This window comes from Mycotypha africana (genome assembly GCF_025528875.1).
Source record: "Mycotypha africana strain NRRL 2978 chromosome Unknown BDF20scaffold_2, whole genome shotgun sequence".
Taxonomy (NCBI): domain Eukaryota; kingdom Fungi; phylum Mucoromycota; class Mucoromycetes; order Mucorales; family Mycotyphaceae; genus Mycotypha; species Mycotypha africana.
Window position 1 is genome coordinate 1,093,797 of NW_026515726.1, and position 21,657 is coordinate 1,115,453.

Consider the following 21,657-nt stretch of genomic DNA (forward strand, 5'->3'; position numbering starts at 1 on the left):
AACCAGAATAGCAAGAATTATAGAAAGAGAGTAGTTAACGAAGCAATTAATTAAAGATGGAAACATTTTTAAAATGCAATGCAAAAAGAACAATCAGAATCGACGCTGACGCCTTGTGACAATATTACAGTTGTAATGTATTAGTTTTATCTTTACTTTCATCACGGTTACAATGTTTTGATGGTTGAACTGTTAAATATGGAATCATATATTTCCTCAAGAGTGATTCTTTCGTATATGTAAATCTTTTGCTTTACCAAGAGCTTTTCCAATCTATAATAGATTTATTGTTCTCATTACCCATCGAATAATTGTCGATAGTAGCCATCCATTCGCCATTTTCAAACTTTCAATATCGTGCTAGAAAATGCACTTGAGTTGGTATATCTACATGGATATAGCATGAAAAGTGCTTTTAGGATGGTATATATCAGAGGAATTTGAACAAATGCCATTGGGCGTTAATTAGCGAAGATATTAATGTAAAGATTAAATGTATATATATAATTGCTATCATTATTGTCGATGATATCTTATCAATAATTACAAATAAGTATTACGAACAGTAGTTGTCCATAGGAAGTACTAGTGTGTATTCAGCGTATACTTCTCAATCAATTCATCGAGTGGCCGACAAGTTGCTGATAGAATATTTCTTGGTAGAGGCAGATTTCATTATCCATGGATGCTTTAATGCTTCGTCTGGTCTCATACGTTGATCAGGATCCCATTGTAAGCATTTGTCCACAAAGTCGATGAAATCCTCATCACTCGCTTTTAAAGCGTGTGCCAATGGTTTCGTACCAGGCCTTCGTTTTCTTCCTTTGGAATTAGGCTGAATACGTGGATTATTTTGTGAGTCTAGGAGAAAAATAAATAGTCTCAGTTCTTACGTGTCATACACTATCTATTGGTGAAGCCACTTTCGCATTCTTACCGAAAAACAGTTTTCTTCGACTACTCTTCTCTATGATGTACATTTCTGGAATACCTTGTATTTCCATGATACATGCTAATTGATCTTGTTCGTTTTCGCCAGGAAACACGGGGTAACCAGTATGCAATTCACCTAAAATGCAGCCTAAACTCCACATATCAATAGGCAATCCATAGTTCATGCCCAGGATAACTTCTGGTGATCGATAAAAGCGACTTTGAATATAGGTGTAAACCTTTTCGTTTTCCAAGCAAGAGCTGCCAAAATCAATTACTTTTATTGCACTTTTTGTAGGATGCTTAAGGAGAATATTCTAATAGACATGATTTAAATGTTAGAGGTCTACAGTTCTTTTCTTTGCTTCGTGTGTTTATTACCTCTGGCTTTAGGTCGCAGTGTATCAACTTGTGCTTCTGTAACAATGTCAATGAGTTCAACAATTGTATAGCAAACCTAGCATGAGATTGAATGATTAATTACCAATTTGACTTATTTTTCTTTCTTTATATTTTCATTTCTATACCTTCTAATTAATCCCATGCTGAAACCTTGGAAATTATTACTCTTAATAAACTCATACAAATTCATACTGAGACACTCAAATACAATACACAAATGATTTCTAAACAAGAAATTTCCCGTCATTCTAACATTATGATAACGATCTTCAGGGTCCCAACATATCAGGTTCTCCAGAATTTTAACTTCCACCATTGCTTGAGCATGGAAACGTCGTTTATTACGGATCATCTTAACCGCAACTTTCTGACCCGTTCGATGATCGAAACATCGTAACACTTGACCAAAGCTGCCTTTACCCATTAATTCCAAAATTTCATAACGGTATTGCAGATGATCGCGTAGAGTGATATAATAATCGCCACGCTCATCGTCATAGCCATAATTGTTGGTAGGCGGTGTGGAACTACCCGATGCTGTCGCTGGTGCGTCAATGGGTCGTTTATTGGCATGGTGACCTACGAAATAAATTCGATCATAGGAAAATATTTCCTGCTTTTCATAAGCGGTAAGATTGAATTGATAGAGTTTAAGAGCAGCTTCTGGAGTCATGGCTACTCTCATCATGATTTTTCTACTCGGCGTTAATTGTTGGTGATGAAGATAACTGTTGCTGGTATCCATATTAGCGGGAGAAGTAGTCGAAGTAGCATTAGTAGAGGTTCCTTGACCTCGCAGGACAATTTTTTTGTCAGTGAATTGAGCTGTTCCGCTCTTGCCATTGTTACTGGAATATTTAGACTCTCTTTCCATCCATGTCTTATTGTTGCTTTCATCCACTAGTCCTTGCAAACGTTCTTGTAAAGTAGGAATCTTTTTCTTTGTTGTTATTGTTGACGAAGGAACTGTGAAAATTTAACCAGAGTATAAAAAGTGAGTGTAATGAAAAAAAAAAAAAAAATGATACAGCAGAGATAATACTTACCCAAACTTGATTTAATTGATTTCGAGTGCATATCATTACTACCAATCACTAAACCTCCTACAGAACCATTACTGTTTAACGCTGACTTATTATAGAGCGTATTAGTTGAAGTAGCAGTTGAGGAAGAAGACGAGATGGATGAGTTGGATGTTATTGATTTATGCCTTGATAAAATATGATTTTCATCTGCACTTTTGTTGGATCGACTAGCTTGTAGTTTGAAAGCCATAGGGCAGCCATTGTTATTCGTAATGGTTGAGTTGGATTTAGGTTTCCTTAAAGATCGTCGGTAATTTTTATTACTGAATAACGATGATTTGTCTTCTGTTATCATGTCCGATTTTTTGGTGCTAGTAGTCGAGGTATTAAATCTATGGGTAGTAGTAACGGAAAGAGTGCTGTTGCCATTGATGTTGGTAGTAGAAGATGGTAAAGGTATACGAGTAGGCGTTTTGGCGGTGTTTCTTGATAAAGTTGCTGCTGGTTTATTCACATACTGATGCGCGGCTGGGATATTCAACGGTTCCACTTTCATAGGTGGTAAGGATAAAGGTGCAATTGAAGAAGAAGAAGATGTGCATTGCAATGCTGCTGAACCACCTGTAAATGTCTATAATTTATATTTAGTCTTAGTTTTTCTCCTTTAGAACCCTTAAAGGTTTTATTTCGTAATTTTTGCTTTAATAGTTTCAACTACCTTTCCCCTTTTGCGCCTTGTTGCTGTTGCATTGTTAATAGCAGCAGTAGGAGCAGCGGTGGTCATACTACTATGGTTGGGATATATGGCGGTGGTCGGTGTATTCGACCCCGCTGCAGATATTGAAGAATGAAATAGATCTTGCTGGTTTGCCGTTTTAGTCGATATGCTCAAGTTTTTTTTATTACGTCTTTCTCCATCAGGCTGAGTATTCGTCGTTTTACCTAATGTGGAAGAGTATAGAGTTGTGCCTGATTTTTTAATTGCACTACTGCTACTAATGCTATTATGAGCAATGGCAGTGCTTGTAGATTTCTCGATTTGCTGCTCTTGCTTTTGACGGTTTTTTAACGACGCAAGTGTATTCAACTTTCTGCTTCGAACAGAGGATATGGATGTTTCTAAGCTTTGCTGACAATCGTTGTTAACTGTACTGGTTGTTGTAGATAGTTTCATAGGTTTCTTACGCAATTGTTGTTGCTGCGAAGTACGACGTGACGACGACACTGTGGAAGAGTTTGGTTTTGTGGGAGAGTGATTCGATTGTTTGGGTGTTGTAAATGCCACTAAATCATGATTGTGTTTGCTCCTTCTTAAGCTTCTTGACGGAATATTGGTCTCTGCAGTTTTTCGTTGGCTGGCCACTGTTACTGCATTAGAAGAAGTGACAATGGTGTTGGGTATAATGCTAGAGGAAGAGGATGATATACTAGACGCAGTTGGGGATATCGTTGCCAGCGAAGTGCTTGCAGTTGATGTAGAGGATAAATGGTTGGATAAAAAGTCATTTAAAGAAAAGGACGACAAGCTACTGGAGTTATTATGCTCTGTTGTGCTAGTCATTGTAGTAGCGGTTGCAGTTGGCGGTGTCAAAAGGGTGCTATTACTTTTTAATACGGTAGAGGAGGTGGAGGTAGATATAGGTTGATCTTTTTCGAAAATACTTTTTAGCCTAGAATAAGAAGACGTAGTACCGGGCTTTATTGTCCTTCTTTCCTTTTCTCTATTGTCTGCTACGACTACTTCTACTAAAGAAGTTGAGGAAGCGGCAGAGGGCGGAGAAGAGGATGCTGACGTCGATGGTGTCGTGGAAGACAGAAAATCTTTCCATTTATTGTCGCTTAATAACGTTGTTGTTGTACTGGAGGAAGATGGGTCATTTTGCTGCTGCTGAGATGATTTTTGGTTTCTTAATCGATAACTTGCCAATCTTTTTGCCGAAGCTGCAATAAGGTCTTCAAGATCTTCTAAAGTGGCATCTCCTAAATCTAATCTGCGTTCAGATTTGTATAAGGAATTTGATGTTGTTATTGCCTTAAAATTATAGCTGCTGCTTTCCTTAAAATTGTTAAAATTAGCTTTATTATCGTCGTTTTCTTTTTCTTTACAACTGTAACTGTTGTGACGAGTCGAAGTCATGTCTAGTTCTTCTTTTCTTCTAGCCGACAAATGCGTTGACTCAATTACTTGCTTTTCTAATTCTTTAAGCTGACGCATGCGTTCATTTTGTAAATGCTTTCTTTTCGCTATATAGCTTGTTTGTATTTTATTCCAAGAGCCGTTCTCCTGAGTAATAGGGGAAATGGATTCAGTAGCTGTAGTAATAGCTGTATGAGACGGTAAAGTCAAATCATCTTTATTTGTATTCACAAATAAGTCTGAAGAAGAAGACATTGAGGTAGAGTGTTGAAAGCCTATTATTGAGGCAAAGAGAATTTTATAACCAAGCAAATAGAGGTTAAGTTAATATTTAGTTGAAGTCGAAGAGTCAATCAATAGAAACGATAGCAATTATAAATTGTAACATGATAATGAAAGAAGAAAGACCAGTTTAGAATACAATGATCTTTTCGTTCTTTTTTATTATTTCATTTCTATATTCGGCAATATGCATAGCTTAAATTCTTTCACTTTACCCTGAAAAGTTGTGTAATAATGGTTATAGCTGTGAATATACTAGCAATGAAAATTGTTCATTCAAAGTGTTTATAGACGCTGTTGAAAAAATAGCGATTAATTTGAAAAGAGGGCAAATGAACAAAAGAGGAAATATTATGAACAAGAGAGGAAAAAGTGAAATCAGGAGAGTTTGCGAGTCCTGCCAATGATCAAAGCAAAAACGGAAACGCATTGCTGCACACATAACCACATTCACAGTGCAACAAACACATGTTTATACATTTTATATGGCGAGCTTGTGTACACGAAAAAGGTACTCCTGATGAGTGAATAGGCAGAGCCTTGTCTTCAGGAACAGTGCCCCTGATTTTATTGTTTGGTCTTCTGCATGTTTCTCAAAAAGGATGTCTTGCGCTAAGAGCACCAGTCCAGTAAAAAGGTATAAGGATCTGTTCATATGTGTGATACGTGCATATTTTTTTCTTGAAAAAGGAAGTTTATTTGTAACAAATAACAAAGCGGTAGCATAATCATAAAGATATCGGTATGACAAACGAACAAAAAGAAGGCATATTATGGTAGAAAGGACTTATTGTTGGGTATAAATTATTGTGAAAGATAAGCATACTTGGCATCTGCAAAGGAAAGCTGTTTTTCAATTACAGATAGAGAGCATAATAATGTGAAAGAATGTCACCAGACTTGTGGTTGTGAAATATGACGTTGTTTTCATTAAGCTTCCATTTGCTACTGCTGCTTTCTTGATGAAGAAAATAATGATAAATGAAATGTTTTTACATGCTTTCTCAATGACCTTGAGTGATAATACGCTTTGTCACAACCAGGTGCAGAGCATAAATAGTTACGTTGGTTAGAGTGCGTTCTCATATGTAACGTTAAAGAATCAGGTCTAGAGAAATTCTTATGGCAGCCTAATATTGTGAACTCAATTTTTAATCATCATTACATATGTTAAAAATAAAGATATGGTACTGTATACGCTACCTGAAACTTTGCATATGAAGGGCTTTTCACCAGTGTGCGTTCTGATATGATTATGTATCTTGTGTCTTTTCATAAATGGACGCAGCGAGCCTCGCTCGCAATTTCTCCATTCACAGGTATAGTAAGCTCTTCCGCTGCCAACGTGAACTTGACAAATATGACTCATGAGCTTCTCTAACGACGATTCTACGGCATTACACCCATGCCAATGACAGGAATAAGCAGGAGAAGGAAGCGAAGGAACAGCAGCGGTAGAGTTAATAGTCGTAGTATCTTTTTCTTCGTCTATTTCACTATCTTCTTTTATTTGTTCAACTTCGAACGTCGCCCGTTCTTTGTCATTTTCATTTATTTCGAGGCCTGGAATGGGTGTTTGATTAGGTGACACGTTGCTATTTTTCCTACTATAGCCTCGGTAATGCATCTTTTCTGATTCTAACTCGACTATACGTTGGATCAATTGCTTGCGTGATAATCGACAAAGATAACTGTAGTCATTTTCATGAATAATAGCAACGGCAGGAGAATCGGTAATATCTTTTTGGTAATAAGGTTGTTCTTGTACCTGCTGGAAATAGGTGAAATGACTATCCGAGAAATCTGCGGAATACCGTTTTTGTAATAACATCATCTGGTTCTATTATTTGTGTTGCAAAAAATCAGAAAAGGAGTAAGTTAATGTCAGTGCATCATCATTGGATGTTGATACATAAACAGGATTAAGACTTACCGAAGAAGTGCAAGAAGTACTCTGAGTGGGTGACGAAGGAAAAAGTGCAGGCATCATTAAGTTATCGTTAGACATGTTTATTGTCGACGTTATGGCAGTAGTAGTGGAGGGGCATATTTGTAAAAATTGCTGTTGAGTATCCGGTGTACGTATACCCAACGAAGATATTTCTGAAGTGTTCTCATTATTGACTTGATGCTGGTTTTGATAATGATACTGGTACTGATGATGATAATAAGAGGTTGTCAAGTCCGATGTAGGCTCTACTAAAATAGGCTGACATAGAGCCATTTTTAAGCTGCTGCTTGTAATGACAGAAGGAGGAGATATAACATCTAATATACAATTGTATAAGCGACTGCTATTATAGACGACCGAAAGATAACTCTGTACGATTTACCTGTATGCATTCGTTGCATCCTTATAGACGGGTGAACTTGGTTTGCTGCTGGTTGTTCGTGACGTGTTGGGTCAAAATGGAAGGAGGATATATTATCATAGTTCAGATAGACTGGGATGCTGCACATAGTGGTTTAAAAGAAATTAGACAATGGGTCCTAGGAATGTAAGTAATATTGAAGTAAAGAAAGCGAGAAGAAGAACAACGACTGAATTTATATAGCTTTATTTTATGGCAGTTTTGGAACGTCTCAAATCAGTTAGCAGAATTGATCATTACAAATAAATCTGCTCGTTGCTTCTTTTGTAGCTTAGTGGTATAATAGAATACTATGCGAATAAACTCCTTCTTTTTGTTGTAAAACCTACTCTTTTTGTCAATTGACATTTGATCAATACTTTATTGTGTCTGAACAACAAACAGGCACATGTAAGATTCTCGAGTGTAACTTTGTAACCTCAAAGAAATGCGGATGACATTAACTTGATACTCTTCTTTCTTAACTCCCCTAGAAAGTTCAGCATAAGTCCCTGTTTAAATCTTGTTCTCTTCACATGGAAATGTAAAGTAGACTTTCATTGCTAGAATAGGATCACAACCCGCGATCTTAGCATAGTAGGAAAGAGGGGTGATGATTCTACATGTATTTTTACCAGGTTTAGTACAGGATTTTTACGTCAGCGTTTTTTGTACAGGCACTCTAAACCACTATTTTAATTTTTTGAACGCCACAAGCATTCAGGATATCTGATTGTCCTATGGTTTATATTGCTTGTGTAATGCGCAATAGTTAAGAATCCAGCCTTTTCCTTCATCCACATTTTCAAAGGATAAATTTGGTAAAGAGCCGACATCATCATCTTACTGCCTTTAACTTTAAACAGCATTACGCTTATTGATTAGTGTAACTGTAAATCCCCTTTTCTTTGCTCATTCACTACTCCTCTTTACCGTCTGTGAAATACGACGCTGCACACCATCGCTCTGTTTCTGCTCGAGCGTACAGTATTCAAGAAAGCTCATACAACGAGAAGCGCACAAAATTTTATACCGAATTCATAGTCACCTTAAGCATTTCGTCTATTACAATTTCTAAACGAATATTTCTCATTTATGTCATTTTAAGAGAAACAAAGGCATTCCAGACTTCGTTTACATTTGTTCTTACCACGTTCTCTTAGGGTATTGTGTGATGCAGAGTATATTTGGACATCCTACTTCAACTACATATACTATACTTTTTTAGGAAGAATTAAAAATACGGATTAAAGCCTGTCACAGAATTATTCGCTAAGGCTACTATTACTGGCATAGGTAAAATGAGGGAGTAAGCTCACTTTCACATTCAGAAAATGGCAGCAGACGTACAACGTAAAAGTAGCACTCGTTCATACGGTCGCACCCTTCCATACTAGTTGTTACTTCCAACGTTACTGATAGGCTTCAATCTCTAAAGACCTCTGATTATAGAATTATGTTATTTAGTCAATCGAACTATTGGCGTTAAGTAGCCCAAAGGCCATACTGCTTTCTGTGGAAAACTCAAAGAACGCTTTCTGATTAATTCCAGCTCTAACCGGGTTATTTGTTCCAAGCCAACAAAATTTGTTGCATAATTATTATCTGAGGGTTGCTTTCTTTCCAGTAATTACATTTTTAGATTATTGAGAATAGATAAGATAAGGAAACATTTATCTAGCAATCTACCATTGTAAAGGTATCTCAAAGGACATTTCATACTTTAATCAAATTATCCATATATCCATATAGTCAAAAATCAGACTCTCAATTAAAACATCCATGAATGCTTTATAAAATTGTAGTACAATTAGCTTTTATACAAAGAAAGTTCAGACATATCCTTTTGTTTAAATTATAGATGAAGAAAGTATGACCTTTAGATATAGACCACTTGCTTTCTTAAGTTTCCTTCCACACCAATTTCATATAGAAAAATGGAGATTCATATAATAAAAATAATTAATTTTTTTTAAAAAAAAGGTTCTTCTCGTTAGTCTTAATGATTTAACTACCCTTTCTTTTAATTCTGAATAACACGATCCTTTTAAAGAGCAGATGCACCAGTAATAATATCAATCAATTCGTTGGTAATAACGGCTTGACGACCACGGTTGAAAGTCATTGTCAACTTTTGAATCATTTCACCAGCATTCTTTGTAGCGTTCTCCATAGCAGCACGCTTAGCACACATTTCAGCAGCATGGCCTTCTACCATAGCCCAATAGACACCATTGGCAAAAGTAAATTCTTGCAAGTTAGCCAACACATCATCTTCGATTTCATAAACAGAGAAGTTGGGTGAGGCCTTGAAGGTCTCTTCAGAGTAGACAGGAATGACATCAGCTTCATAAGAGACAACTGAGTTGAACTTGTTATAAATAATATTGACAGAGTCGAAGTCGACATCACCGTTGGCGCGAATAGTATCGACAACAGAACAGGCTTCTTCAAAGGTAGGAAGACCTTTGCCAATTTGATTGAAACTGTAAACGATATTGTTACGAAGAACACGGCTGAGTTGAGCCTTGGGCTTATCGCCAAGAATGACAAGAGGAGCAGTTTCAGAGGCAGGGTTTTCGCTGACAATACGACGAGTTGCTTTGGAAATGCTGGAATGAATACCACCGCAGAGACCACGATCAGAAGAAGAAGCAATGTAAAGGATCTTGCCATCAGTGGCTGCCTTAGTTTCAGCATTTTGGAAAAGAGCTATATAAACATTAATAGGGTGTTGTATGTATAAGCATAATATAAAGATAGAAAATTTGATTAGTTTATTTCTGATCTTTTCCATGGGAGAATTTTCCCCGCATTTTCTGTTTGAGAAAAGAATCCAGCCCCCTTCAAGCTTCACTAACTATAAACCTCATTCCAACAACGTATAGTGTTTTTATGTTTCAGTTGACACTTTACCGTTAGAAGATTCACCAAAAGTACGAGCTGATTCCATACCACGTTGAGCCTTGCTAACCTTAGTTGAAGCAATCATTTTCATAGATTTGGTGATCTTTTCAATATTTTGAACAGACTTCAAACGTTGCTGAACTACATTTGTACAAATTAAAATATAGGATGTATAGTGTTATGAGTTTTCTAAGTAACGTTCGATTGTTGTATTTTTTATGCTATATCTCATTGTGGGCTGACAGATTACTTTCTTTCAAGGTAGCCATGTTACGAGCTTGAATGGCCTTGCTAAAATGGAGTGAGCGGTAAGCTTGTTGCTAAATGTTAAATGACACAACCTTTTTTAATTCAGCTATATAGTACCTGACAGGAGCAGCTGCAGGGCGAGCAACACGAGAGATAGTGAACAACATGACACTGATATCTATAGTATTCTAAAGGTTGATTGAAAAAAAAAAAGAAAGCAATTCCAATATGTGTGCCTTTTTTCTTGTGCCTACTAGCTGACCTTATTTTAGGGCAATAAATCTTTCAGAAAAGGTACCTTTGACGAATCTGCCTGTGGGGCCATCCCCGGACTTAAGAAAATTCGCAGTCTACGTCATTTGGCTGTGGATTCTCTTTTTTGCTCAAACTGTCCACCTTCAAAGTACACTATGCAGGTTCTCCATCCATATAGTAAAGAACAGATGAGAAGACTCTAACTGCTTTTAGTAAGTAGAGCTACATCCTAATTTCAATTACAAGTTTACTATTCATATGTTTTATTTATCTAAAGTTTTTCCATACTTTTGACTCATAATATTTTTCACTTTTTGATATTCTCTGTCTAATTTCTGTTTTTCAGTCATGCCTTTTCTTTCCCTATTACGTTTCCTGCCGTCGCCCAGCTTAACGCCAAACTGAAAAGCACTTTTTGGGTGGATTTCTATTGAGTCTTTATACTTTTGCCACTCTTCTTCTGTATCAAAGTCCCACCGTGTTAACTGTGCTTTCTTATTGCGATTTGTACCTTGATCCATCATTTGTGTAGCACTATCATTTTCATTTTCTTCATCATTGTCACTACTGTCGCCTGACTCATAGGCAGCAACTGCTCTTTTGTGTTCTTCAAAGGAAGTTGGTAACGCAGAAGAACTTAAACCAAACATATCGATGTCCGCTTCATCTGCATCCATATTCAGTATTGACGTTGATGCAGATATTGGAGCGGAAACATCATTATCATGGCTATACTTCATTTTTTTTGTTGGTAATGTTCCTTCTTCGACCTCGTCTTCCTTTGCTTCTCCTCCTTCACTTAAGCCTTTTAAATTTATGCTTCTGATATTTGAACTTGTTGCTTTCGTAAGCAGTGCATTGACAGCATTATCCGTCGCTGCATCAGCAGCCTCAGCCATTTCATCATCGTCATTGTTTGCTAAGCCTTGGAAGTAACCGCCCCTTTCCATTTTCGTTGCTGGTGGTAATGTTTCTGATGTTTCAGTGGTACTGACATGACTCTCATCTAATTGATAATCTCGTCCTACGTCTGCAAAGATATCGCCATCAAATCCATCTTCACTCATAGCAACTGGCTCACTTATCAATTGCGTTGCTTTTGTCAGTGTTGCTGCTTGCTGATGTTTTGTCAGATTATCGCTCTTTCCTCTCAAGTCATTTATTGTTCTCTGTTTCTGCTGTTGCTGCATGCCGCGTTCACCTCGTCGCACTCCTGCCATTACCTGAGACACTTTTTCAATAACGAAGTCGGCCTCCGATTGATTCTCTTCTGACCATCCTCCTCTGGAAGATATCTTTGCCGCCATATCTGCTTTACTTCGGATAACAGACGTAGGAATCGCAAAAGGATCCGTATAATTGCCTACTTCATCAGCTAACTCAAAAACATATGCCATACGGCCTGATTCAAATAGGTCCGTCCTTTGCATTTGTTTATCATTCGCAGATTGTTGAACTGCTATTTCTACAATATTTCTAGCCATCACAGTACGAAAATTTCGTTTATCCATTAAGCCGAGAGTATCGTCTTGAGCATGCTCATCATTACGTATTGTCTCGCCTCGCTCAAATTTATCCAAAACATCGTCTAGTTCTTCGTCTTCATTATCATTTCCGTCTTCCATCTCTTCGTCAGTGTCTCGATTTTTTTCTTTATTTCTATGCTCTAAATCTTTCCTTACTTTCTGTAATAAAGCATAATCCAATCCTTTGACGAGATGAGTATGATCAACGTCACCACCCAAATATTTCGATTGTTCATAAAGTTGTTTTGCATCTAACTCCTGATCTCGCTCAGCTTGTGTTCTTTTTAAGAGTTCCTCAGTACTAAGTTGCGAGTAGTCGTCAGCTGCTTTAGCTACTGAGAAGCCTACAGGAGCTTCCGATTCTGCCGCTGCTAGCTCTTGCTGTCGTCTTTCTGCTGCTCTATCACGATATGGCGTTTGAGGAACAGTTTCAATTTCCTCTTCTTTTTTTGCCTTGTTGAAACTGGGAAGAGAGAATAATACAACGTGAATAAGTGCAATCAAATTGCGACGTCAAAAATGATCTTAGTCAATCAGAGTTCTACTTTACTTTTTCTTTCTCATCGATCGTGGTTGTGCAAATATTGCAGCACCGGCATTACGTCTATATTGAAAATAATAGTCTTTCAGGATCATCTGTTTAACGTTTATTATAATACAGCTATATAAATTTAGGAACTAACGGTGTTCGAGGTGCAGGCATCTTAAACTTGGGTGCTGTTATCGGTATGGCACTACCATCACTGTCATTATGACGAGGCGGTCGTGGGGTAGCTAAGAGTTTACGAAAGTCATCTTGATTCAGGCTATTCCGGTATAAGGTTGTCGTTGAGTCTTATAGTCAAATATCTCTTCAATGACAATTGCTAATTTACCCTTCACTCATTTTATCAACAATTTTACTCAACTTAGAGGAATGCACATGAACTTTGAAGGGACAAATTTGTTGGCTGAAATTCAAAAAAAAAGCCAGAAAGTTTATGCATCCGAAAAAAGCCCTTTTTCACTTTTCGCACATCCTGTGTATCTCATTCATCAATTGTTCCATCATGGCAGGCAGAACCGGGATTGACCTTTATAAACGAAAGCCGTGACTATGAGATGAGGGCTAAATGCAAAATCTTGATGCAGATGCGTCCTATAATCTATTATCTAGTAAGTGATAAGTATGCAACAGAAGTATTGGTATTAAAATTGTAGAATACACACAATTAGTCTTCTTCGTATCAACATATAATAGTATGAAAAGTGGTATTTGTTTTTATTAGTTGACTTTTGCTATCACGAATATGATCATTTTACTAAAAAATGATGAATTGACTATCTATGCTTTAAATGATCCTCTTCCTGACCTCTTCGTCTGTTAAAAAATTCTGTGTCACAAAGCTGATCAAACCATTATCCCAGGCAATAGCCAATAAAGCTCCCCCTTTGAATGTCGATGAATATGAAATATAGATAGGCTTTGTATCTTTCAAGGCTTTAATAGATAATAATTCAGTGCTGCAATCAATATTGGCTCCACGTATAAAACCGCTAGCAAATACATAGATGGGTGCTTGGTTAGTGATGAGCGATGTTCTGTAGCGTTTACAGTTTATACTTACAGTGATAATAGCATATCATGATCATGCATATTGGATGGAGTGATCTGCTTAACAGAGTATATTGCGATCAATTCTGAATTCTCAAATGCTACACTTAACCGTTGACCATTTCTAGGATCGATACACATATCGCGAATGACGCCACCTACTTCAGTAGGAGTACCAGATACGCTGTTGATGGTAGTTGCAGGCATGGATAAGATTTCGTTTTCTATAATGGTTGATTTAGCAGGAGTGCCTGTAATGTGCAATAAATGAATCGTACTTTTCCCGCTCATGGAGTAGAAAAGGGTTCGACTGTCCACTGACCAACAAGCAGCTTGGACCCATAGGCCTGCGGGATTATTGATAGGTCGCGAATCCCAGCTTCTTGTATCCCATAAGCGTGAAATGCCGCCCGATCCACCGACAAACAGCCATTCGCCACTTGGGCTCCATTGAAGAATGTGATTGCCCCCTCTACCGTAGCGTTTTAAGGGGATGGTACGGTTCAATAATAGATCATGAACAACGAGTGTACTCGAAGTGGCAGAGACAGTCGCTAGTAATTGACTGCCCGGTGTTGGGTCCCATGCGATGGAACTGATATAACTTTGGTTGTGGTACGTTAAATAGCGCATAGTAGCTGAAGGATGATATCTTATGGTTTGTTTTGGTTGTTGGTCGTCTGCCGTTGTCTTTGGTAATTTCCAGACGCAAACGCCTTCTTTACATCCAACAGCTAGAGTTCCGCCAGCATTCCTCTTCCATTCCATACATCGAATATGTTGCATTTTTTGATGAGATAATACTTGACATATCCAAAGATTGTTATCCAATTTTTCATAGACATAGACTTGATTATCGCCGTGTCCAACTGCCAGTCTATCTTGGTGAGGATGCCATGCTAGGCATTTTAATACATTGGTTTGTTCTCTTTCGAATTGAAGGTGCTCTTTCATAGCGTTATTTTCTTGAAGGTAGTTTTTGTAAACGTAATCGAATAGTTGCTTAGCTGGTTTATAAATCGGTAGACTTTCTAACATTGGGCGTCTATATTGACAAAATAACGTATATCTAAATCAGAGATAAAAGCTTTGTGAAAGTTTCTCAAAAATCTTTACCTTTCGTCCCATTGGCTGCGTAAAGCTGCTTTGATGTCCTTCACTGTAGCGTCATAAAAGTTACTGTCGACGTCCATTAAATGAGTATTGTCAAAGTCAGCAGGATCGTTTTTCAAAGGCGTGACACTGATAGAAGGGTATAAATGTGTCTGTAAATGAAAAAAAGAGAAACAGCATGTATGAGTATGTCAGAAAATTGTCTTTTGGAACAGAAAATGCTCCTTACACTGTTGTTTCTAAGCTCTTCCATTAACGGATTATGTTCATTCTCCACATGAACTAAAGGGTAGTAAAAGATTGAAAGAGACCTTTAAAACATTGTTCAGTAAAGTTATTGGATGCATCACTTTTCTATACCTAAGTTGCCGTTGAGTTCAGCGATGGTTCCATAGTTCGGGTCAGGTGTAGGTGTCAAAGCCTGCATTTAAGTTTTCTTTGATATTGAGACTGTTAGGGTTTGTCAAAAAAAGGAAAGTGCAAATGAAGAAAGTAGGAATGAACACGCGAGCGCGATTAGTGCCCCCCCCCAAGCCTCAAATCAGTGGTTAATGTGACTGATCAGTCGAGATTCATACTTCCCCGCCCAGAAAAAGGGAAGTTCATGCCCACCTTTTTTTAACGCAAAGCATTTTCTGTAAGGCAAAAAAAGATGCGGACAAAGAGCTTATAGATTACCCACAAAAAATACACAATGTTCGATAGAATGGGGCCTGCAGTTTTTACCTATGCGAATCATATTTGTCAGTTTGTGTAAGAACAACAACTACCTTTCCAAGAAGAAAGTTTTATTTGGATTTTTATCCACAGAAGCATCGGCTCAGAATCCAAAATATCTTTCCAAAAAATGACAAAATGAAGTAGAATGCTTCCTTCCCGCTTTTGTGAATTGCAGTGAACTCATTATATGAGCCTTGATTTTCGAAACAAAAAAAGTTCATTTGATATATGGTAAGTTTTGTATCCATCACTTTGAACAAAGTTCTTGGAATTCAAGGTCTTCGTATAGCGGCGTTATACATGATTGTGTTACACTGTTAAGTGTATCCATAATATCATGAATGAATGGCATGAATGCTCGTTTGCGCTTACCAGCCTTTGCATTTTTACGTTTTCCGCTTTCACTTTCTTCATTATTGTTTCTTTTCTTTATTCTACATCCCCTCACCAAAAATTGTGCGAAAACAACTTTTGTAGAATCTGCCAAATAATGTTCTGGATACTGAGTTTTTAAAAGTCTTTTGATCGCTTGGGAAAATGAATCTTGGGTTCAAAGTTGTTATTCAGTTGGGAACAAATAAGCGAGCTCAGTCACCTTCGGTACTCGAGACGAGATGAACCGCAAATTTGGATGTTGATCTCTTTTAGACATCCCCTTCGCTAGCTGCTGTTTAGTTGATGTCATCAAAGGGTCTCGAAACAAAAATAGTTCATGAAGTTTATCCTTCTACGACAAGGTTTTCGGCGAACTATTAAGTTGTATGTGCTCATTATTTGCAGCTATTACTTTCGTACTATTACAGTCTCTTTTTTTGTATTCTTAAATTCTTTTCTCTATGTAAAAGCAAGGTTTTGAGGTGAATGGCAAGACGCCTCCTGTATATCGAAATAGTTATACAAGTTGTTTTGTTCAAATAGGGAAGTAGCATTGTCATCCGGTTCAAAGCGTCAAGCGTTGATTAACACCCGTCTGTGAATGCTGCCTTGCAATTTGTTCATTCGTTGCCTTTTAAGCATGTCGATTGCCCAGACATAAGACAGATAATTCTAGTTTTTTTTTTTTTTTTTTTTTTTTTTAGTTTTTTCCGTTTGGCATCAATATTCATATGGCTATAATGGTGAATGAAACTCCCTGGTTGATGATATCTTTACTAATGATTCGGAAAACTATATTTTAAGCACTATCATTTTACCTTAACGTCCTGAACCCTACTGAAAAACAAAACAAAAAAATGCACTGCGTTGATTCAACCATTCGTTTTCACTGATAAAGAGAGGAAGTAAATTCCAAAAATTGTAATCCGTGTATCCTTTCAGCTTTGAGGACTCAGCAGCGCACTTTGAAGTTTGTGATAGTAATCTATGTATCTCCTCTTGCTCTTTACATGCCTCAACAGCTCATTGTTTTTCCTACGTTGTTGCACGGTCATAGCGAGCATCGGAACCCCTTTTTTACCGAAAAGCGCGATAAGAAGGATATACTCAGTGCGATGAGGGTGATGGTGACTGATAACAAAGAAGAATGACCTGTTAAACATAGGGAGGGTGTGATAGTTTTAGCACGTGCTCTGCTTGATCTTTTTACGATACACTACTATTGGCACTGTATGCAGCATCATAGTCACGAAGAAGCTATTCCACTTTTTCTAGGATGATCGTAACTATGGATAGATGTCATTCGGGTAACTTTATACCGATCATCCCATCTTCCTTTTTTGGTTTACTGAAGGGGTAAAGAGCTGTAAACGAGGCAGATACAAGTCTTGTGTTGCAGATACTGAGATAAAGCACTTGATAATTAGGTCAAACGGCAAAAACTTTCCAAAGACCCTGGATTTAGGTAGGAGAACAGAGGCTCGGAAATACGAATGCCAAAAGCTTCACCACGAAGCGATTTTGTGAAACGGACCTAAAAGATGGGAATCCCTATTTCCAAATGGAGTAATTGTAATGGAGTAGGTTCATAATCAAAAAAGGGTCCACTATAATAGAATAAGGATCTGGAAGTACAAGCCAAAAAAATATCCGCTTATTACTCATGTTTATCCGAAAGAGCTCATTCGATAGAGTGAAATGAGTGCCAAAGCGTTCTCTCCTTTCAGCTATGTAACATTCAACTATTTTTCGCATGCTACCGACAGACATCCACTCATTTCATCTGTCCTACCGATGGATCATTGCTGCACAGATGACAATAACAACCTTGGAAAGAACTGTCCTCTTTGGGTTGGTGAACCCATCGCATGTTCATGTCTGAGGAATAGCAGCTCTACACATCAGTGTCCGCCTAAAGGTTTTTGCGTAAATCCAATGTGAGAGGATGAAACAAAAAAAAAAAAAAAAAAAAAAAAAAAAAAGGCCCAAAAAACAAATCTTGAGCGGATTTATTGTTTCGGATTAATAAAAAAAAGGGTCGCTTTTTTTTTTTCGCTTATCTTTGTGAGCATGTAGAGCCAATGACACATTATTATTTTTTTTTTAACTACGTTTTTTATTTGTTTTCTCAATAAAGAAAATCGGATTGTCAAATAAAAGCTACAACTCATTTGAACTTTTCCTTTCTCATTGGAAATGATAAAAATAAATAGTTGAAAGAGCAGCAGAAACCTTGATGCGCAGGTGTGCGTTCTTCACAGATGGCGATCATGTTATGTTGATTGCACTCGACGTTCATTCAACCATCATTGGCGTTCTTGTGAAAGATGCGATGAGAGTATCGATTTCAATCTATTTCGTTATTTATCAACAAAAAACTCTAGGAAGCATACGCTCCTATTCTTTATTTACATTGCTTAATGATAACAGTGTGTATCTATGTACAGGATGCATGGGTTCGAAAATAGATAAGAGGATAGATATATAAAACAAATAAATAATCTGTAATGCTTGGATATAAAGGAAGGGTGTGGGAGGGGGGGGTATATAAAAATCAGTGATTACAACTTTTTTTACAGATTATTTTTTTGGAGGCTGTTCCATTATCTGTCAGCCGTTACTGTTGTTGTTGTTGTTGTTGTTGTTGTATGTACAGTATCATTGATGGGGCGGGTAGTGGTGCTGATATCTTCATAACTAGGTGGAAACTCACTGAATTTACGATCCAATCCAGTAGATTCAAGGCAGACATGTTGTTGTTGAGATGGAGATAGGCCGTACACAGCTTCATCAAAAGAGGGGGGAGCATCGTAGGTAGGCAACTTGAATGCTTCCAATTCGCCTACGGTCTCGTCTAGAATATCAATATGGGTTTGAAAGCTAAGCGTCTTTTGAACACGGCTGGATGTGAAGCGACCCGAGCCACCAGGAACAGATAAAGTGATAGAAATCAATAAGGTATGACTGATATTGAATTCGGAATACTCTTGGGTGGAGTGAGATAAGGCTTTGTTTTCAGGGATAGAATAATAGACGGTGCCTTCCCATGCATGGCCAGCGGTCAAAGCTGTGTTGAGAGGTAATACATCGCCACCGTTGAGTTGGTTGTTCGCTGAAGGTTGGATAGTGAAAATGGAATGGCTGGTATGTGGAGTTGAGTTACTTCTGAAAAGATCACGACGCTCTAGCATTTGTATTGACACGCGATCCATCGTCACTTCGTCTTCAGCATCGGCAGGCGTCAGTCGAAAAGTGATGGGTAAGTCAGAACCAAGAGCAACCGCCTTTTTGTTGATTAAAATCTGATAGTTCAGCCAGCGGGAGCGATGTGTACGCGAATCAATGGGGTCTGCCATGGAGTCACCGAGTAAGAGATTACAGTAAGGGAGACGAGCCACACGGATAGGCTGTTTGGCAAAGGCTTTAATGTAGCGACCGTTTTTATTGTTGTACGAGCCACGATTGTAAGTACGACCGAGTTGCTGCAAAAGAGTAGAGGCTGTTGAAGAGTTTCGGCTGTAGTATTCCAAGACGGCAGTGACATTGTAATTGACTTTGATATCAGAACACTCGATCGTTTCTGGAAGTTTGGAAGGGATTTGCATCTCGAAACCAAATTGAGTAAGACCTGCATTCATGACCAAAGGACGGTTGACGGTTTCCTCTGGCTGTCCGAGCAGGTTGGGATAAAGAACAAGTCGTTGACGAGCAAGCGGTTTACGTTGCGCATAAGCACCAGCTTCTACAGATGCAAACGTGTAACCTTTCGTTTCCATGACGCCATCGAAGCGAACAGAGATCGATTTAACAGTAGTCGTACGAGGCAAGTTAATGTTGACGGTACCACGAACGACATTGAAGTTATCGCTATTGGGTTCAATATAAATCGTGGGCTCTAATAAATTGACCGATACGTACGATGATTTTGGAAGCATCATGAGGTGAAAAGCGCTAAAACAAAATTAGGCAACAGGCCGGAAAATGAAACGTGCAAGAAATAGGGAAAATGACAGGCGTAAACGTCAGATAAATAGATAGAGACAAAGAAGAAAAAAAAAAAAACCAAAGGATTCTCAGAAATATAGGAAAAAACGAAATTGAATAGAACGAGAATGTGTTCCTATTTATATGAAAGCCATTTTAAAGTTTTATCTGTCAAACAAAGGTTTTTTCTTTTTTTTTTTTTTTTTTTTTTTTTTTAGTAGCGATAGATAACAATGGGGGAGTTTTTTTTTTTTTTTAGTCAAATTGAGCAAAGAAGGCAAGTTCGCAGAAATTCCAGGCACAGAAATTGATCAGTGGTGGTCAAGCAAACAACTCAAAAAATCTCTTGGCCTAAAATTTAAAAAACTGACCCAACTAATTTTTTTTTTTGTCCTAGATGATATCACCTTAATTTTTTTTGTGCTACTTCATTAAAACTTTGTATTTTTAAAGCTGAGATCGAAAAGTGATCCTGTCTGTTTTCGTGTCTAAATTAGCGCACGGGCTAAAGGTACAACTTTTTAGCAAATTTTTTGTTGAACATCAACAGTTTTGTTGGCCGGGAGTAAACATTGATTCTCCTATTTTGGGCAGGGAGTATTTAACTTCAGTTAGATAGCTTAACTGTATTTCCTTGAATATGACAAAAGATGATATAGCCCAGATTCACACCTACTATTTGATATTAGGTGATTATGAATAGTAGTGTTTCAATGAAACTTAAAAGCAGAAAGGTATTGTTCATACACCACTCATTGTCTACCTCGGAAAAGGTTGTCATGTACAATAACTTACCGCGGAAAACAAAAAATTTTAGTTAGCAAAATAATTAACTTTAAGGAGATAGCTCGTTTTTGTATAGGTCCCATAAAATGACGGACACAAAAAAAAAAAAAAAAAAAAAATAGTGTCAATAGTATGCGGGGAAGTGGGGGGGGGGAGGGATCAGCATAAATTCTGTAACAATACAGTAGATGATTATGCGTTGACATAATATTGTGGAACAACGATCTATAATCCAATAGGAGGATGATGTTCAATTTTCGTGGATTCCCGCATTACTGGAAAACTGACTGCTGGAATAAGGTTTACGATGGAATACACTATCATTTGTCAGTTTTCATACCAATGACCATGAAAAAGATGCCTCGTTCAAACCAAACCCATCCATACAACCAGCTTCAATCCAAAGGCTATCGATGACAAAGCTTAACGAGCTTTATATCAAGCTGGATGTTTGGTTTTTAGTGATTAGCGGTTGCTATGGATTGCTATTCTCAATCTCACAACAAAAAAGCATCTTGGATCCTCATGTGCTTACATAATAATCGCATCTTTTGTAGATAGAAATGCTCTACCGTTTCCTTTGAGATAGAACAAAACTGGGTAAACTTAACAAGAAAATATCAGATCGAAAGCTATAAAATTTAGCATTTACAGTTGAAACACTCGAAGGTTGAACGGATAAGCAGGCCTTAAGTTTAAACCGAAGAGGTGCAGCTACTTTTTCATAATCACGTAAATATATAAATAGAATAAAACCTACGCGGTGTACCGTATCTATTTTGTAAGCCAAAGACGAGTTGTTGTATGTGGTAATCACTTCAGTTTCTGGAGGGCACATTTGAAATTCATATTGCCAATTGTAAATAGCTTATAGACGAATCAAGTGAATAAATGCAGGGTTACCCAGCATATGGAGCTGCATAAAATCGAAGGCTGCGATAGATAGGGTAAATGCTGCCTTTATGGCGGACCTTTCGACAACACTTCAGCGTACCGATTCAGTTTTTTTTCTGTTGAC

General features: G+C 37.6%; 6 protein-coding genes across 6 annotated transcripts; all 6 read right to left on the bottom strand.

The window, feature by feature from the left end:
- Nucleotides 1–619: 619 nt before the first annotated feature.
- On the bottom strand, nt 620–2,008 carry BDF20DRAFT_815512 (kinase-like domain-containing protein; the record flags this gene model as incomplete). The annotated part of the gene is made up of 4 exons (XM_053077085.1): nt 620–861; nt 938–1,250; nt 1,315–1,390; nt 1,461–2,008. 4 exons carry the CDS (start codon nt 2,006–2,008, stop codon nt 620–622), a joined length of 1,179 nt encoding a protein of 392 aa, XP_052939020.1.
- Nucleotides 2,009–5,724: 3,716 nt separating this feature from the next.
- On the bottom strand, nt 5,725–6,148 carry BDF20DRAFT_813533 (uncharacterized protein; the record flags this gene model as incomplete). The annotated part of the gene is made up of 2 exons (XM_053076887.1): nt 5,725–5,909; nt 5,983–6,148. The coding sequence occupies 2 exons, from the start codon at nt 6,146–6,148 to the stop codon at nt 5,725–5,727; spliced, it is 351 nt and encodes a 116-aa protein (XP_052939021.1).
- A 3,029-nt stretch (nt 6,149–9,177) lies between these two features.
- On the bottom strand, nt 9,178–10,453 carry BDF20DRAFT_904659 (ATP synthase F1, gamma subunit; the record flags this gene model as incomplete). Its single annotated transcript, XM_053083061.1, has 4 exons — nt 9,178–9,842; nt 10,047–10,178; nt 10,288–10,328; nt 10,404–10,453. 4 exons carry the CDS (start codon nt 10,451–10,453, stop codon nt 9,178–9,180), a joined length of 888 nt encoding a protein of 295 aa, XP_052939022.1.
- A 351-nt stretch (nt 10,454–10,804) lies between these two features.
- BDF20DRAFT_814506 (RED-like protein N-terminal region-domain-containing protein) lies at nt 10,805–12,872 on the bottom strand (the record flags this gene model as incomplete). The annotated part of the gene is made up of 6 exons (XM_053076985.1): nt 10,805–11,301; nt 11,377–11,688; nt 11,743–12,079; nt 12,125–12,530; nt 12,618–12,671; nt 12,778–12,872. Coding segments are annotated over 6 exons (1,701 nt in total), but the record flags the coding sequence as incomplete, so codon positions are not given.
- Nucleotides 12,873–13,398: 526 nt separating this feature from the next.
- Nucleotides 13,399–15,201, bottom strand: BDF20DRAFT_832565 (WD40-repeat-containing domain protein; the record flags this gene model as incomplete). The annotated part of the gene is made up of 5 exons (XM_053078553.1): nt 13,399–13,648; nt 13,675–14,706; nt 14,778–14,926; nt 15,004–15,056; nt 15,135–15,201. The coding sequence occupies 5 exons, from the start codon at nt 15,199–15,201 to the stop codon at nt 13,399–13,401; spliced, it is 1,551 nt and encodes a 516-aa protein (XP_052939024.1).
- Nucleotides 15,202–18,428: 3,227 nt separating this feature from the next.
- BDF20DRAFT_851507 (uncharacterized protein) lies at nt 18,429–19,930 on the bottom strand. The gene has a single exon (XM_053080022.1). The coding sequence runs from the start codon at nt 19,805–19,807 to the stop codon at nt 18,473–18,475; it is 1,335 nt and encodes a 444-aa protein (XP_052939025.1). The 5' UTR covers nt 19,808–19,930; the 3' UTR covers nt 18,429–18,472.
- Nucleotides 19,931–21,657: the final 1,727 nt, after the last annotated feature.

Coding starts and splice junctions, on each gene's coding strand:
- BDF20DRAFT_851507 (XM_053080022.1), bottom strand. CDS start 19,807: ATGATGCTTCCAAAATCATCGTACGTATCGGTCAATTTATTAGAGCCC.